We start from the raw sequence: 17,834 nt of genomic DNA, 5'->3' as shown, positions 1-17,834 counted from the left end.
TTGAAAAATAGAAGATTTAACGGTTATGAATATCAAATCTACCGGTTTAAACACTCTTAGCATTGAAGTCCTATTCTAAAATAAAAGTCATGACATGGTTTAGGACGAGATCAATGAAAACGCTTCCAATAAATCGTTCTCCCGCCGCGCACTTAAACCAAATAGACCAAAACCTCCAACGCTTGCACCCGCCAGACCCTTGGCCGATGGCTTATAACTTCGTGCACACCAACTGTTCGACGCTTTGACATGCAGTTCAAGCAACTATTTCGCAGGACAAACCTGATCAACATCCTCACCCAGCAACAAACCTGCCACTATGCTCACGATCCATTTCCCAACAAGGTCTCCCACTACCTCCACCGCGCCAAACTCATCGATTCCATTCGTCTCCGGCTCCGGTCCAACGCCCCAAACTCTCTCGCTCCGCTCGCAAACGACCGGCTTCTTGACTCCTTTGTTGTCACTCAAGCCCTCCGCTCCGCGCCCTCCGCCGATTCCGCCCTCTCCCTCGTTGAGTTTCTCGAATCAAACCCTCGTTTCGATCATACCCAGAACACGGTTCATGCCTTGGCCACAGTGCTTGCCAAGTCTCGCCGAGCTGCGGAGCTTAATTCCCTCATTGAAGCAGTTCATGCTGGGAAGTTTCGAAATGTTCGCGTCAGCTTCATGAATGTTATGCAGTGGCAGGCTGCGGTTGGAGATGTCGAGGCAGTTGTTAAAACATGGGATGAGTATAGAGTCAGCTCGGAGAAACGTGTGTGCGTGGAGTCTTATAACATTGTGATGCGCATTTTTGCGCAAATGGGAAAAGATTCAGAGGCGGTGAGGGTTTTTAGTATGATGATTGAAGAAGGGGCAATCCCGAATAGTCGGACTTATACGGTGATGATTGAGCACCTTGTGAGTTCTGGGAAGTGGAAATCTGCAATGGAGGTGTTTAATGTGCTGCCTTTGATGAGGGTGAAGCGAACTTTGAACCAGTTTTCAGTTTTGGTAGATGCATGTGTTGGTGTTGAACAGTTTGACGAGGTTGAGAATTTACTTAAAGAAATGCGGGTTGATGGGATATTGCCCGGGCGAGCTATGCGTTTGTCTTTGCAACGGATTCAAGAGGCGGGGTTTGTTCATGAGACTGATGAATTTCTAAGAGAAATGTTGCCGAATGAGGGAATCAAGAGCATAAAGTATTGTGTTGATAGCGGTGATGGTGATGACGATGACGATGAGGATAGTGGTGAGGATGCTGGTGATGATGTTGGTGGAGTTGGTGATGTTAATGGGGTTCAGTTAAAGCCATGGTTAGACCCAAGATTATTAGCAAATGCCTTGCAAAAATGGAACTCTGATGAGGTATCAGCATTGGAGGAGGCAAGATTTGTGTGGACTACTCGTTTAGTATGCAAGATTCTTAGGAATTTTAAATCAGCAGAAACAGCTTGGAGTTTTTTCTGTTGGGTCGCTTGTCAGCCGGGTTTTACTCATGATATTTACACAGTACAAAGGATGATGACCCTTTTAGCACGCCACGGGCTTTCTGAATTGGTTGACCAACTATTAAACAAAATAAGGATTGAGCAAATGAGATTGCCCTTCTGCACTATCAGGTTGATCATTGATTTTTATGGTATCTCAAAGGAAGCTGACGCTGCTCTGAAGGTCTTTCACGATGATAGAAACCTGTGTGGCCCTATATCGAACTTTAATTTGATGCTTCTGTATTCCTCTCTTTTACGAACATTGACCAAGTGCGGGAGGGATTCTGATGCATTGGATGTGCTTGAAGAGATGATTATGTCTGGGATTGTTCCCGATATCCAGACGTTTTCAGGGTTGATGCATCATTTTGCACTAAATGCGGACATCAAAACTGTGCAGAAACTCTTTGCAATGGTTAGGCAGAGTGGAGTTCAGCCAGATGCTTATATGTTTAAGGTCCTGATCCAAGCATATTGCAAGTGTGGGAGAGCTGCTCTTGCATGGCGGGTTTTTGAAGACCTACGGAATTTAAAGTTGGTGCCTGACGCCGCCACAAAAGAGCTGCTTGTAAAGAGTCTTTGGAAGGAAGGAAAGCGGAGAGAGGCTGCCGCGGTGGAAGAGAGTTGTGAGGAAGTAAGTGACGCCCTTCCGCTCACATTGCGCGGCCACTTATGGACGGTAAGCTCTGCTGATCTTACAAAAGTTTTTTCTATTTACTCAAATGGTTTCTTATCAGCTGGCGGGTAGAGTTTTTGTACTAATGGTTTACTATGTAGCGGAATACTTGCATCGTACAATCGTGAAGTTAAGGACTGTATCTACAACTACAGATACTGTCTTAATTGTGTGCGCTTGTGTTGTTATGTACTGGTATTTATTTTTCCCTTCAGTGGATGGAAATTAGACAAATCCCATGTCCTTAATTAATCATTTGCTTTGTAGACATGTTTTCCGTTAAATTGTCTGATTATTTGTTTCTACTGAAAACTTTGGTATAGCTATTGTCATTCAACTACTGTGGGCGGGCACAATTGGCCCTTTACACAATGGTGGAAACTGGAAAGGTGTTGAGCCCTGCACGACGGCGTGAGTTCAAATCTCGGTGGCTAATCTAACATACTCTATCGTTTCGCAAGAAAAAAAAAAATACTCTGGGCGGGCGTCCTTTGAGTTTGTTATGTTTATCTCTCTAGCAGCCGTTTAGTGTGAAATATGTGGTCATGAACCTATGATTGGGTCGGGAGTCGCTTGATTTCTAGTACGATCGCGTAAGCAAATGTTGCCATAACTAATTGAGAAGCCTGCAGAATTTTAGCAGGTCGTAACGATGGCGATCTCCTTCCTTTGCTACAAACCTCTGTATTCTTCTGCTACTCTTCTTCTTCACTGCCAGAATTTTAGCTCAATCAGCACTATCCAACTCGAGCACAAGCTTAATATCCAATCACACCAGATCAATGATTTTTTTTTTATTTCAGCACCTATGTCACCTTCACACCGAATCATCCGGAACAATGATCACTCCAAATGGAGAAAACAAATTCCGGTGAATTTCTGATCACGAGTATATATTAATCAATTTAGTATTAAAACAAAAATATCATGTAGTTTACTTTTACCTATAAAAAGAACTTAGCTGTTGATTAACCCTTAAAACTCAATGTCAGCTTCCAACCCTTAAAACTTAAGATGACTCACTGCAGGGAAAGTTAACCCTTAAAACTCAATTTCAGTCCCGTCACTGTTCAATATACACCTGACGTGTATTTAAAAAGTGCACTACTCATCCAATAAACGATTACCACGTAATAAAATGATTAAACGAAATGATGTGTTCAAAATGTGACTTCTTTGTCTAACTAATAAGAACTTGACACTCGGCAAATTTGGTTGCAAGAGAGCAACCTTACCACTACGAGTCCCAACATGTCACGATTCCCAAGAAGAAGAGTCGACCTACTGGTCAGCGAAGGAGATAAAAAAAGCGGACATTTGGAGAAAGGGATTAAAGTTCAGTATTCTTATTGGAATGGTATGCTAAGTATTGGAATATGCAAGTTAAGTCAATTTGTCAAAATAGTACATACGTTTTTTGCATCCATTTTAGACCGCTTATTTAATGCATTAGAGTAGTTTATAATATTATAAATATTGTTTGTCATACAAAAAAAAGAAAAAAAAATAGAAATCTCATGCACAATTTATGGGGTTAATGAAGGCAGCCATTAAGAATTGGCAAGATTGAAACTATTTTGCCGTTTTCAATCATGGGCTCATGTATTAAACTTAAATTAATGACGAATCCTGTGTCAAATATTAGCCAGGCCGGATAACGACAAGTAGTATATCTAACTTCTTATTTTAAGCATGATTTAATCCTAATCAAGTTTCTAATATTTTTCTCGAATTTATTATCAATTTCAAGATGCAATGAGATATTCAAGTACAAATTCATAGCCGAGGAACTGCCATGTCAGCAACTGCAAAATTGTCAAAAACTCAGGTCTATAAAAGGCCTGTTTTCCTTGTAATTCTTCATTCATCAAAATCAAGCACAAATTCATTTGTTTTTCTTGCAACTCTAGCTGTTGAAGTTGCAACAACACCAATGGCGGTCATCTTTCATCTTTCTCCTAATTTTCGTATCGTTTTCGAGCAGCAACTTTGCATTTGCATTGCTACCCACCACAGGCCCTGACCTTTCATGCTCTGCAGACTCCCCTACCTCATGTCAAACATATGTCACATACATTTCCCAGCCCCCAAGCTACAAGGATCTTGGATCCATAGCTGATGTCTTCGGTGTTAGTCGCTCATCGGTTTCAAAAGCGAATAAACTGTTAGAACCAATCAAATGTCAAGTATATAATATACAACAATTGCACAGTTTATTTCAAATAGAAAATTCACAAGGATACAATATATCTCACAATATAAATAATTAATAAAACTGAATAATAAATCACAAAAGACTGACTTGGTTAAGAAGATAGAGGCTTGCAGTAGCAATCTCCTAAGACAGAAATTTCGCCCCTACACCAATGCAGTAGTTCAATGGACGTCTATCTTGCAGGATACAAGTTCTTGCACTCAAACTTGGATTCTTGGTGAATTGGTTGTGGTGTTTCTCTGTGAAGTATGGAAAAAGAAGCAATGGAATTGTTATTCGGTTTCTGATCTTACGGCCATATTTATAATGGCGTAATGAAGCAATTAAAGCCGTTCACATTTATCTTCAAGAACGGTTGTAACTGTTCACATGAACAGTTTTATCCTTTCAAAAATTAAAACCGAATGCATGAAAGGATAACTCTTTTGCAAGAGCAAGTTCTGGAGGATAACTCTTTTGCATAGAAGGATCCATGAACTCCTTCAAACTCTGCCCTCCATCTTCGTTGTTAAGCACAGAGTATACTACATCAGACAAGCAAATATTCTTGTCGTAAAACATAGCGACCTCTTTTCCAGTGAGTACTTCCAGCCTGAGAGCGCCAAATGCGTAGACATCAAGCTTTGTGGATATCAATCCATTTTCCAAGTACTCAGGAGCTATGTAGCCTATGTTCCGACAATGTGATTTGTCAAAGAAAACTCACGTTCCAGTGCTTCTGTTGACCTTGCTAGACTGAAGTCTGCGATCTTGGCCCTGAAATCGCTGTCGAGAAGAATGTTACTGCTCTTTACATCCTTGTGGACATGGGGGAGGAGTGGCGAAGCTGTGGAGATAGTGAAGCCCTGAGGCCACATCCAGCAGAATCTGTATTTTTTGTGTCCAATTCAGGAACTTGCCATGATTGCTGCTGTAGTAGATCCAATCACTTAATGGTCCATTGACAGCATACTCGTAGATAAGATATGAATGTCCAACATTAAAGAAAACGCCAAAGAGGCGAATGAGAGCAGAATGGCTGACCTTTTGTAGTAAATTTATCTCTTTGGACACATCTCCATTCATCTTCTTGATGGCTGCCAAATCCTCATTAATTTTGGCGCGATAAACAGACCCTTAACCATATAAGCAGTACTAAAACCACCTGTTGCACGTTGCAGATCCTCAAATTTGTAAACTTGGAGGGATTGAGCTATGCCAGATAAACCTCTAAAAAGTCCCAAGACCTCTTCCTCCACCTTTTTCTCTTGTGGTTTCTCAAGCGGCTCAAAGCTCTCTGAGGCAATAATTGGATCAAAACCCTTCTTAGTACTTCCACTGAAGAATGTGCAGAAGATAATGTCACCTATGACCAATACAAATCCCCCTCCTCCAAGGGCGTAAACCCATGTTTTGTTTGAGTTATTGGAGGGGGGTGGAGGTATTACTGGAGGTGATGGTGATGATGTGGGAGGCTCTACGGTTTGAGAACTGTTTGGAGGGTTTTTCAAAGGAAATAAAAGTGTGGTGAAGGGAAAATGGTGGAGTCTAGCTCCAAAAGCCCATTAGTTTCAAGAGTTCTCCCTGTATCCGAGCCAAATTTCGTGCTGATCAATGAAACATAATCGCATTGAGCGATTAAGTCAAACGATACTTGAAACGTAGATCAGTTTGGTTCTTTGTGGACAAGCACATCTAAGAGCAACAATGAGTCTATCACCAATGTACAAGTTTTCTGCAGTTAGATTACTATTCTGGTTCAGCATAGCTTGACATGTCGAAAGGCCTGGCAATGTGTTATTCGCAATGATTAAAAACGTATCGACCTTCACAACAACATGAAACGTGTTTAGCTGATAGTACTCACCTGAGCAGGAGCAAGTAATCGGAACAATCACCAACTTGTTGGTTTCGAACGTTGCTTCTCAGAAACCGAATTTATCTCCGCCAGCTGAGACACGTCAGAAGTCAGCATATTGGAGATGGCAGAGACCATGTTGTAAGGTGCCCGGGATCTGAAGGTGAGGAATGTTTCGCAACTCTTGCTTGCTCCATTGCAGGTGTAGCCAAGAACAGATTTTGAGTAGGTTTTTGGGTTGTAACAATCCGTGAAGGTCTGTCCCTCGTAAGGCTACTGAGCAAAAATCAAACAAGAGCAACAAAAATGGTGAGCCATTAGCAGATATGAGATGGGGGATATCCATTTTTCTTGAATTGAAAGATTTGGAGTTGTTCTGTCAAGAAAAAAAATGCCTAGAAAGATTTGGAATATTAAAAAAAAGAATTTTTTTTTTTTTTTTTTTCTGTTCTTATTAAGAAAAGTAGGTTTGTATTATAATACTAATCTTTGGCAGTTATCAACATTGGTTAGGAAGGCACACTAAAGAACAATTAAATACTTGTTATGATTTTCAAACCCTCGTGCAACAAGATACATACACTATCGTATTCTATTAGTGTTCCCTTATCACGTGACACGGCCCAATTTGTACCCAATAATTTCTCCTATATATGATGCGTCAGACGGGCAATTAGACTCTTACTCGACATAAGGTCCAAGTCTCCAAATCTGCATTTCACACGGCAGAAACTTTGCCAACATAGATGTAAAAGATTTTCAAAGCATTAGTGCTTTATGTTGATTTACAGTATGAACACAATCAAATATATCTGGCCTAAGTAGATATGGCATCTGCAATGGAGCTGTTCAGTAATATTCATAAACAACGTTGAGTTCGGAACAAGCCATCGAAACAAGCCGATAAATGATCTAGAATACATGTTACATCTTCTCCTTTTCTACCAAATTTCTGAGCATAGATACAATATTGTAAAGAAGAAGATAAATCCTATACAAAGACAATAAGCAAAGCAATGAAAATTACATCGACAGTTACAAAAACCTCCGATTCCTCGAATCTCTGTTATGACCAGCGAAACTCCGAGTATTAGACAAAAGATGCAGCCCACGATACTATCACGCAGTCCGTTAGCGACCCAGACAGGTGTGACGACAAACAAGAGAAAACGAGAAACTGCACACATATATAATCATCAGAAACCGAAAATCTAAAATAACAATACAATCATATCATAGACATAAGTCAAGAAGTACGTCATGGTCAAGATTATAAAGATACCTGGAATAGTTTGAGGAAAGAAGAGGTTTGCGGCAACAGCTAGAAAGGAAACCCAATAACCGAATTGCCCCCTGCATACTTCGATTTGTAAGTTTGATGGATATGTGGGCATATTAGTTATGCAAATTTGAAAGGAATTGATCAGTAAGCACCTCAAAATTTTGAACAAGACTGTTGGGAAGCTTGTAAACAAGTACAGTACAAGAAAGTTACTTTGCATGGCTGATCTCCGCCCTGCTCGGTTCAAGATTAACAAAATTCTGTGCAAAAAAAATGTTGGATTTGGGGAATTAATTACTGTGCTAAGAGCTATGTTGACATGTCAAAATAAGATGGAATCAGATGTAGTCTATCTAAAGTTTCCTTCTGAAGACCTCATTGATGAAAGAGGCTTTGGTAGAAATTGAATATCGAGAAAAGGTGATCATCATTGACAAATATCAAGTAGCAGTCACAAACAATACAACGCATGTACTGGAAACCTTAACCCCGGACATATGAAGTTTTGTAAATTGAAAAGTGAAACAAAGAACACATCAATAGACAACAAAATTTGATCCAAAGGAATAAAAGAGAAAAATGTGCTATTCAATTTCAAGCCATCATACAAAATCTATCAGACAAGGTAGCGATTTGATCGAAAATATATCTCAATATATCAAGTATCTATCAGTTACAATAAAAAATGTCACAACAGTCAAATTTAAGTACAAATTACAGATTTTACTTTTACAGGTACTTTAACAGTCTCTAATGACCTATCAATCTATCATACTCATAAATGTGACTCGCGAAACTTCAGTGACAACAATGGAATTAGACGAAAACCAAAACACTCGTGGGCAGGGCCACTCAAAACAAACTGATAAATTTAAACTGAAAAATAATAGGAAGAAAGGTAATTACTTTGCTCTGTCATCAATTACTCAACTAGAAATTTCACAGGATTTTCTCATATGTTTCTTCTTCCGGTTTAATTTATCAAACCCAATACAGAATTTAAACAGACTGTTAAATGGAGCTGCAATTTCAATTAAAAATCCAAATCATCGATGCATATGGTAAGTAGAGAATGGAAACAAAGTCCACATCTTGAGAGTTCAGCAACACATAGCCATCCTTTTGCACCATATGCATCCAATCCAAGCAAACCAAAATCAATGTCGTCTCACTAATTCTAACTAATACTGCAAGCACTGGAAGTAACATTCGAATTCATGAATTGGGTTTCCAGATTTCAACCAGCCGGGACAGTTGAATACAAAGTAAAACTGTAAAAGAATGAAAAGAATAATTTTTTGAGTAGCGAAGTGACTCACAAGGCAAAGACGGTTCCACCCCATTGAAAGGCAGCTCGAGCCCTGCTCGCGCTCGATCCAAATTCATATTCTGCTTCTCCAAATCCAACATTTGCAGCAGCAGCCGCCAATCCAGCAAACCCCATGTCCATATTCTCCCTAAAAGATTCAATTTTTCTCCACCATTATTTCTCCATGGTTTCTGTGGAGTCTGTGGAGTCCGTGGACTGGAATGGAATGGTGGGTCGGAAACTTTTGAAGCAGCAGCCGCCAATCCAGCAAACCCGTGTTTTTCTACCTAACGAGGGTTGAATTCCACGTGCTGGGCATGCTTCCGCGACATGTTTTCGTCTTTGCCTCCTCGATCTGACGGCAACACTGAAAAATCTCTACACTTACGCACAGGAAGTGAGAGTGCTCGAATATTCCCTTTCGCTTTTGTTTTGGTCGAATATTTTCCTTCATATGCCTCATGTTCCATTGATGGAGTCTTATTACCACCAAATCTGGTCCAAAATCCCAAAGAAAGCTTTTTAGTGGTTCATATTTCACACAATAAATTTCTTCAAATTCTTGAGCACGTTTAATCGTTAAATCCAACAATGTATTATAATTATATTAATTTTTTAATGGCTCAATTCTTTTAAGGAACAGATTTTCACACAACATTTTTAGTTTTTTAAAATCCCTTTTTTATTTTAAGTCATTAGATTAATAAATCAAATAGAATCAACGATCAAAACTAAAAATATATGTTTATTCTTTCTCGTTTTAAGTTCATGAACCTAGGTCTAATTGTTGAACTCAAGAATGCCTTCTAGGAATCGATTGAATATTTTTGTTTACTAATCCAAAATTCCAAAAGATGCTCGTCATTCCGTCCACATTTCTCCTATCTTCTAACAATATATATAAATCTTCTAGGTGTAGTTTCGTTTGGCGATAAGAGTCTTCATGCAAATGTATTATAATATATATTGATTTTTTAGTAGCTCAATTTTTTTAGAGGAGAGATTTTCTCACATCCTTTTTAGCTTTTTACAATCCCTCTTTATTTCTAAACATTGGATTAACTAAATCAAATGGAATCAACAATCAAGAATAAAGAAAAGTGCGTAAAAGATTAAAATATGTGTTCATCATTTCCGTTTTTAAGTTCTTGAACCTAGATCTAATTGTTAAACTCAAAAATGCATTCTATGAATTGATTGAATCTTTTATGTTTTCTAATCCAAAATTTCAAAGATGCTCGTCATTCCCTCTACGCTTCTCCTATATTTTAGTTTTGTTTGGCGATAAAGTCTTCATGGTTCTGGTCGCACTTTATCTCTATTCCCCTCCACGTTTCTCCTATCTTCTAACAAGATTATCAAACGTTGGTGCAGTTTTTTTTTTCTCGTCATGCCTTTATGGTAGTTATACATCTTGCAATTTTTAATACTAGTGAATATTAGCTTTCTTGTTGGTTGAATGTAAGTCTTTCGTGTAAGACATATTTTGAAAGCATAAAAACTAGACATCAGGATCACGAATAATGAGTCGAATCGATATAAAATATAGACAAACTTATTTGTAGAATACATAGAAAAATAATGGCGATGAAGAACTCGGAACTATCTTCTATCCTCTACAATCTAAAATGCTATTGCTAGTGAATAGGATTTAGCATTGGTATAGGACATGTACTGTGAGAGCAGGGACAATCCTTTATAGGTAGTTGTTAGAATATCTCTCAATCAAGCCTAATGAGAGGTACTCATAATCACAATCACATATTTTATGTCCTACCACAATCAGTCTTACTAAATCGGTATTACGTAATTGGAGTTAGGACTCTACTATTCTAGTCATATTGGCTCTGCAAGATCACTTGAATATCAAATCACTTAAATAATAAATTACTTGAGGATCAAGTTATTGATACTCACAATTATGTCTACAGTCTCCTGATGAGTCAATATTGTGCTATATATTTTACCCTAATCTTAGTATTGGTTATTTTGTAGATTTTTGATACTTTACTTTATACTTACAATATAAGACATTTGACTTCCTCTTAAGCAAAAAGTGATCAAACGGATGAATTTTGGAGTGATTCCAATTGGAGGATGTTCGTGTGTCTCTCAGCTTGTTCATTTCAAAGTTGCATATTTTTCTACCAACCGAATAATTTATGGATAAGAAAGAAAGGAGCAGCGTGCAGTGCTGTCAAAGTGACCTTTTTGGCTTGTTTAATTTGGTCTTTTTCAGCATCCAAGCTGATGTCTTTTGGGTTCAAGACCGTTTGCAATTATGCTCAGGACATCTAAAGCTTTAATTCTAGTTGTTTTGGGCCTGTTTTGGAGCCTTGAAGATGCAGAAACGTGGCTAATTTGTGGCTAGGCAAATTTCCCATATTTGATTAAGATTATATTTCCTAGTTTCTCTTAAGTTATTGTGTTTCCTAGTTTTCAGAAGACCTTTTCTAGCAAGGATTTTAATTGTATAGTAGTATAAATAAGGTTGTTTAGCCATTAGAGTTTTTAGAGAGAAGAATGAGAATTCGGCTGAGAGAGCTTTTGGTTATTTACAAGGTGTTTTCTATCACTTGTTTTTAATAATGTTTCATTTTATGATTGTTCGTAACTAATTCTCTTTTGCTAGGGCGAGGCCACGAGCCTTAGTAAGAATATGCAGTTTATTTTCAATTAACTTATGATATTATGCATGCAGGTTTTGAATTATTAATCACCGGTTTAAACTATCGATTTGTTTTAATGCTTGATCACTATGAGGACATTTAGAAAAGTAATTTGAAGCAATTTTGGTCCGAGGTTGGTCCTTGAAATTAACAAAGACTTCTTGTGGTTAATATATGCAAGTTCACTTAGGATGAATACTACATCTTAAGGGTTGCATGATTTTTCAAAATGTTTTCAAAAAGTTTAATGAGTCTTGCATGTTTAGATTTGATCTGAATACCACAGACGGGTTGCATATTTGATATACGCTCTATGTTGGGGGTCTTGATGAGTAATTTCATATTATATATTTTACCCTATTCTTAGTATACTTTGGTTAATAATTTGGAAGAATTTTGATACTTTGAATTGTATTTCTAATATAGGACTTTCGATTTCCTCTGGAGAAAAACATGGCCAAGTGGACGAATTTTGGAGTAATGCCAATTGGAAGACGTTCGTGAGTCACTTGGCTTGATCGTATCAAAATATCAGATTTTTCTACCAAGCGATTATTTTCTGGCAATAAAATAAAGGAGCAATGCGCAGTGCTGGAATAGTGACGTTTTGGACTTGAATTGCGTTTTTGGAGCCCAACATAACCTCGGATGGGTTCATGGCCTTCTGGAGATGTGTTCAGAACGTCCTAATTCATAAAACAAGTTATTATGGGCTGGATTTGGAGGAGATTTGAGGCTAAAACGTGGCTGGATAAGTACTTGGCAGATTCTCCTAGTTTAATTAGGGTTTTATTTTCTATTTTATTTCATTATTATTTAGTTTCTTAGTGGGAATAAAATACTTGTTGTTAGGGTTTGTGCGTTGGCTTTAGGGAGATATTAAAAGGCTTTGGCCGGTTCTAGTTTTGGAGAGTTTTTTTTATGCAACTTTGGAGACAGAGAGTTATTGCTAGGGTTCTTGGAGATTTTCTACTTTAAAGTGTTTTCATTCCTTTTATTCTTAATAATATGTTCTATGATTTCAATTATGAATATGCGCAACTAATTCCTTTTGCTAGGGCGAAGCCTTGAGCCTTAACATGAATATGTAATTTTTATTCAATTGCTTATGATTGTTTGCATGTGCACTTTGAATTACTAATCACCGTGATTAAAACTATCTAATTGTCTTAATGCCTGATCACCATTAGGATCCTTAGAAAAGTAACTTGATGCAGTTTTGGTTGGAAGGTTTCCTGAAATTGACGTTGACTTCTTGTGATTAATAATTGTAATTTCACTTAAGATGAACATCACATCTTAAGGGTTGCATGGTTTTTCAAGGGGTTTTCATAAAGTATAATGAGTCTTTCATGTTTAAATTTGATCCGAACGTCCGGACGGGTTGCATGTTAGATACACGTTCTATGTTGGAGGTTCCAAGTAGAATATAAATTAGGAAAACCTAACCTTCAAAGTGGCATGTGTAGATCATAAGTAATTAGTAAAAATACATAGGATTGCTAGGTGGTGGTGGAACCCTAGTGCTTTCTTAATTTGATTTTTTCCAAAACAGTTTTCTTTCCCCTTCATCTTTAATATTGCAGATTAGTTTATTTTTATTAATTAAATTCGTTTTAATTTGAGTAGATTATTAAACCAATCATCTCAATTTTCTGCTTTACAATAATTAATTGGAATTTGGTTTGTTTCAAATTATTTAATAATCCATGTGGAGAACAACCTTGTGAGAATTGTTTATACTACAACAACCTTGTCATTTTTGCAAGTAATATAGAAGTTTTTAACCCGTTTGCGTGTGTGGTAAAATCTCTATCAGGTCTAAGTAGGCATACTTTAGGAAAACCTAACCTTCAAATATGCATGTGTAAATCATAAGTAACTGGAAGAACTACGTAGGATTATTAAGATAACAGTGGAATCCTAGTGCCTTTACAATTTAATTTTCAAAAACCGTTTTCTTTTAGTTTATTTAATTTTGTCAATTTATTTAATTATTTTTATTAAATTCGTTTTTATAATTTTAAGTCACAAAATCAACATTTTCTCAAACTTTGTTTTAAATAATTAACTAAGATTTAGTTTTGACATAAATTATTCATTTAATCTCTGTGGAGAACGACCTTACTAGAGCCGACTATACTATGATTACCCCGTACTCTTGCGAGTATTTTTATCTCTACTTTTATAGATGGTAAAAATCCTATCATCTCCCACTTGCGTGTCAATGAACTTGTACATAAAATCAACAAAAACAACCAGAATAACACTGATCACTGAGTCTGCTAAATTCTGTAACCAAACTCTCATAACAACTGTCATCATTAATATGAATGCAGAACTATAGAAAACAAGATGCATATCCAGCTACATATTCACACCATAATCACATACACACTCAAATCAATAATACAATGTTGCAGAAAATGTTATGGCGTCAAGGATAGTGTTCATTTACACTAATCCTTTAAAACAAAAGTAGCTCATAAATGAACTTTATAATGTTGGTAACAAAATCTAACTTTTATGTCCATTTAAAATCTAATATAAGAATAAGAGAAGAAGCAAATACAATAATACTATTACAAAATTCGTCTCCTATAAGAACTTATGAACAAAACCTAAACAAAATTAACTATTAGCCATAAACACTTCAACTTTTCAGTACAAATGGTAATCCCTTACTCACATTGATTAAAAGAGATAAAATTACATATGCAGACTATTACTCTCGCTCATTAAAAGAGTAAAAAATAATATAAACACCTACAAAAGCAAATAGGTACCTTTCAAATACTCCTACTAGTAAAACATCTATCATGAGATCTCCAATCATAAAAATTGGGGGCTAAACATCAACTATTAACTTTATGGCTACAACTTATGCCAAATAACTTTAGAGAAATGATTCATGTGACAAAAAGAACCATTAATTTAGTTAGTTTTGTTCATCAAACATTTGATAGGAAAAAAAAAATTAACTGAGTGCTTTCTTATTGCAACAAAAGCATATAATTGCATAATTATTTTTGGATCGAACTTGATTATCTTAGGTTTGGATAGCTAAAACATAAAACACAAGGGCATTCGTAGCTTCAACACTTTTGAGCAAATGATGTATATACAATCTTGTCAATTCTAAGTTTCACTATACATTGCTTTATACTTGGACTGAACGATAAAACACTTTTGAGCAGATTAATTATCCATCAATAATATATAAATCACAACTTTAATTTTTTGAACACGAAGAAAAAAAACTAATAAGCAAACACTGTTGAACAAATATGCTTATTAACCCTTCTTTAAACATAAGTCGAAACCTATATTTCATTTATCAGTTCATAATCGATAAATTGATATAGATGTCCATTAAATATAATACCTTGAAATATTTAACAGGACACATAAATATGTATCATATACAAAATTCATGATACATAGACTGCCATAAAATATATGCATTTGTGTCAAAAGTATAAAGTCATGAGATTTATGCCGAAGGCAACCTTAAAAAGTTTATGAGTTTATAAAAATAAAAAAAAAAGTTGGATCAGCATAACATTCAAACAGATAATATAAGAGGAGTTATATGGTGAAGATGTAAAACTAAAAGTTCTAATTATAATGTCAAAGCTAACAAAAAAATAGCACCTTGTATAACAACAATCATCATACTTGCTTTAATTCCTAATTCATAGAAAATAAAAGTTTAACTCATTTACAGGGTATTCAAACCATGGACGAAACCAAATCGTCCATTCAAAAGTTGTTGAAGATCGAAATAATTATAATTGCATGATTATGTTAGACCTTTGGGTAGAAACAAATCATGCACGAAAGACGCTTGCGTGGCTAGCCAATCCATGAAATACAAAGAATACATATGGTTTCAACAACTTTGACTTGATAAAGAATGTTATAAGTATTTTATAATTTGCTATATACTAATTTATAGTTGATCTGAGTGGTTTCAAAAATTCCCCTTAGAACATAATATGTCACTAGTATTCTAAAATTTCAGCAGCGCCACCTTAGTTTGCAATTTTTACAAAAATTTCAATTCTTGATATATTATCATTAAAATTTTACCGTAATTATATTTCTTGTCCAATAGACGTGAAGAAACTTCCAACGTAAACAATCCATTTGGTATTACAATATACTATAGTTTCATAAAATTTGAAATTAGGGACATCTATCCAACTCAGCATCAAAATAGAACATGGTGTAGGGCAAGGTTAATGAATTCTTTTTTATTAAGTTGCTTAACCCTTTCACATATTAAGCCGTATCATCCTTCTATTGAAATGTATCTCTGAAAACATATTGACATAATTCTTAAGTGGAACAAAAATAGATTAAACCTAAATTGACACTCAACAACTATATAATCATACACAATCAAGTTAATCCCAAATTTGAAAGGCTCTGAAAATTAGGCTTTCCTTATCTATATAGCTAAATTTAGTTAAATAAAGTATTTAAGTAATATTCATTCTTTACCATATCATAATCGAAACAGACTATCAATTTCAGAAATATTCAAGAATCAAGACTTACTTGTCGATTTGCATATACACTACATGGATATCAGTATTAAAAATAGCAAGGTTGTAGAACCCACATGAACAAGGAGAAGATTTGATCAAAACCGAAATAAAGAACTTACATCGATTTAAAGAAGAAAACCAATGATCAATAGGTACCTTGTCTTTGTTTATAAGATGGAAACAAGAATATTATATAAGGGTTAACAACATAATTCAACAAAAAATGACCCAATCAGAAAGACCACATCTGTAAGATTAATTTGATTGAGAATGACACACCTCGACCCGAAAGGTCCACCTAGATTCCGCATCAAGCTGTGCTGGCCGACATCAGAAAGGTGACGAAGCAATGAAGTGTACTGATGTGGAAAATATGAATAAATTTAAACCTAATAGCGACTAAATGCAAGAGTGCGCATGTGAACGGGATTAACCCAATTCAACGTGATCTCAAAGTATAAGTAAAGTACATTATAAGTAAAATAAGAGTTATACCATCCAAAGTGATCTCCTATAATAACGTTTGCCAGAAATCCTCATCGACACAAGAGCTTTGCCACTAAACTTGGAGGGGAGAAAAACAAGGGTGAGTGGGCCTAAAAATAAACCTTTGTAAAAATCTTTTCAAAAATGTATAACCCTTCACCGTAAAACAAGTATAGTTTCAAAATATAGCATACCATAAAAGGTACTATCTCGAGAATATAAAATTGCACGATCTTTTGTGAATAAACACATAACATTTGGTAATCACAAAATCTCTAACAAACGAACATATACGATCAGGTGCTTATCGACATATGCTGACACACAAGTTCATGCAGAGGTATTCTAACATGAACAGGACTAGGTGCAATAATGATTTACGCTCTAGTACTACAATCACGTGAAGATTGGCGCACGTCACATACGAGTCCTAATTGGCTATAGCAATCTAGGACAGGACTAGCACCTACAATGGATCCCAAGTGAACATACGGTGAAATGTGAACATACACTTGAAGCCTGGCCTTGGCCCGGACGAGTATAAACACCAATGTAGCATGCATGATGAGCAGTAATATAAATATGATCATACTACGGAAATTTCGTAATTCACAACAATAAAATAATAATATCTGTAACCATAAATATACTTATGGCATCACGTCAAAATATGCATAATTGTACATCCCATAGAATTTATGAGAATTTCATAAATTCTGTTAATACAGCATTCTTAAAAACGTTAGTCTAATCAAGGTATTACGATGAAAGTTCTTTGTTAAGTAAATATGGAAACTAATTAAATATACAATATTTAAAAGTAAAGACCTACTCACAAATCATGTCGTCAGGTCGAACCCGCCTCGTGGGCATCAAAGATTCTTGCGATGTGTTTCACCTAGAAACAAAACATTTACGTAAATATGCGTTTTCGTACAAAAATGGACTGCACACGTCGACAGCAGTAGAACCCCCACGCACGCCCACGCACCAACAAGTATCACTATTTCACATGTATGTTCACATTGCACCGTATGCTCACTTTGGATCTATTGTAGGTGCCAGTCCTGTCCTAGATTGCTATAGGCAACTAGGACTCATATGTGACACGCATAGTGTCAGTCTTCACGTGACTGTAGTATTAGAGCGTAAATCATTATTACACTCAGTCTTGTTCATGTTAGAAGATCTTTGCATGAGCTCGTGTGTCAGCTTATGTCGATGAGCACTCGATACCATATATTCATTTATGCGAGATAGTGTGATTATTGGATGTTATATGTTTTATATGTGAAATATTATGACTAGCCGTATTTCTGTAGTGTTACT

The 17,834-nt window shown here is 36.1% G+C and overlaps 2 protein-coding genes and 1 pseudogene across 2 annotated transcripts; 1 reads left to right on the top strand and 2 right to left on the bottom strand.

Moving 5' to 3' along the window:
• Nucleotides 1-127: 127 nt before the first annotated feature.
• On the top strand, nucleotides 128-2,491 carry LOC137714127 (pentatricopeptide repeat-containing protein At5g66631). The gene has a single exon (XM_068453414.1). The coding sequence runs from the start codon at nucleotides 250-252 to the stop codon at nucleotides 2,224-2,226; it is 1,977 nt and encodes a 658-aa protein (XP_068309515.1). The 5' UTR covers nucleotides 128-249; the 3' UTR covers nucleotides 2,227-2,491.
• A 1,370-nt stretch (nucleotides 2,492-3,861) lies between these two features.
• Nucleotides 3,862-7,040, bottom strand: LOC137715925 (lysM domain receptor-like kinase 4; annotated as a pseudogene).
• Nucleotides 6,971-9,250, bottom strand: LOC137715305 (cold-regulated 413 plasma membrane protein 4-like). The gene is made up of 4 exons (XM_068454589.1): nucleotides 8,808-9,250; nucleotides 7,641-7,748; nucleotides 7,489-7,559; nucleotides 6,971-7,383 (listed from the first exon to the last, which is right to left on the bottom strand). The coding sequence occupies exons 1-4, from the start codon at nucleotides 8,936-8,938 to the stop codon at nucleotides 7,148-7,150; spliced, it is 546 nt and encodes a 181-aa protein (XP_068310690.1). The 5' UTR covers nucleotides 8,939-9,250; the 3' UTR covers nucleotides 6,971-7,147.
• Between the last annotated feature and the right edge of the window lie 8,584 nt (nucleotides 9,251-17,834).

The sequence above is a fragment of the Pyrus communis genome, chromosome 1, assembly GCF_963583255.1.
Source record: "Pyrus communis chromosome 1, drPyrComm1.1, whole genome shotgun sequence".
Taxonomy (NCBI): Eukaryota; Viridiplantae; Streptophyta; class Magnoliopsida; order Rosales; family Rosaceae; genus Pyrus; species Pyrus communis.
Note: the sequence above shows the minus strand (reverse complement) of the source record. Positions and strands in the feature narration are given on the sequence as shown.

Bases quoted from the DNA above. Each gene is read 5' to 3' on its own strand.
- LOC137714127 (XM_068453414.1), top strand. From the start codon at position 250: ATGCAGTTCAAGCAACTATTTCGCAGGACAAACCTGATCAACATCCTC.
- LOC137715305 (XM_068454589.1), bottom strand. From the start codon at position 8,938: ATGGACATGGGGTTTGCTGGATTGGCGGCTGCTGCTGCAAATGTTGGA. The intron at 7,560-7,640 runs GTGCTTACTGAT...CGAAGTATGCAG, and splicing joins GTCTTGTTCAAAATTTTGAG to GGGGCAATTCGGTTATTGGG. The intron at 7,384-7,488 runs GTATCTTTATAA...ATATGTGTGCAG, and splicing joins CTTTCCTCAAACTATTCCAG to TTTCTCGTTTTCTCTTGTTT.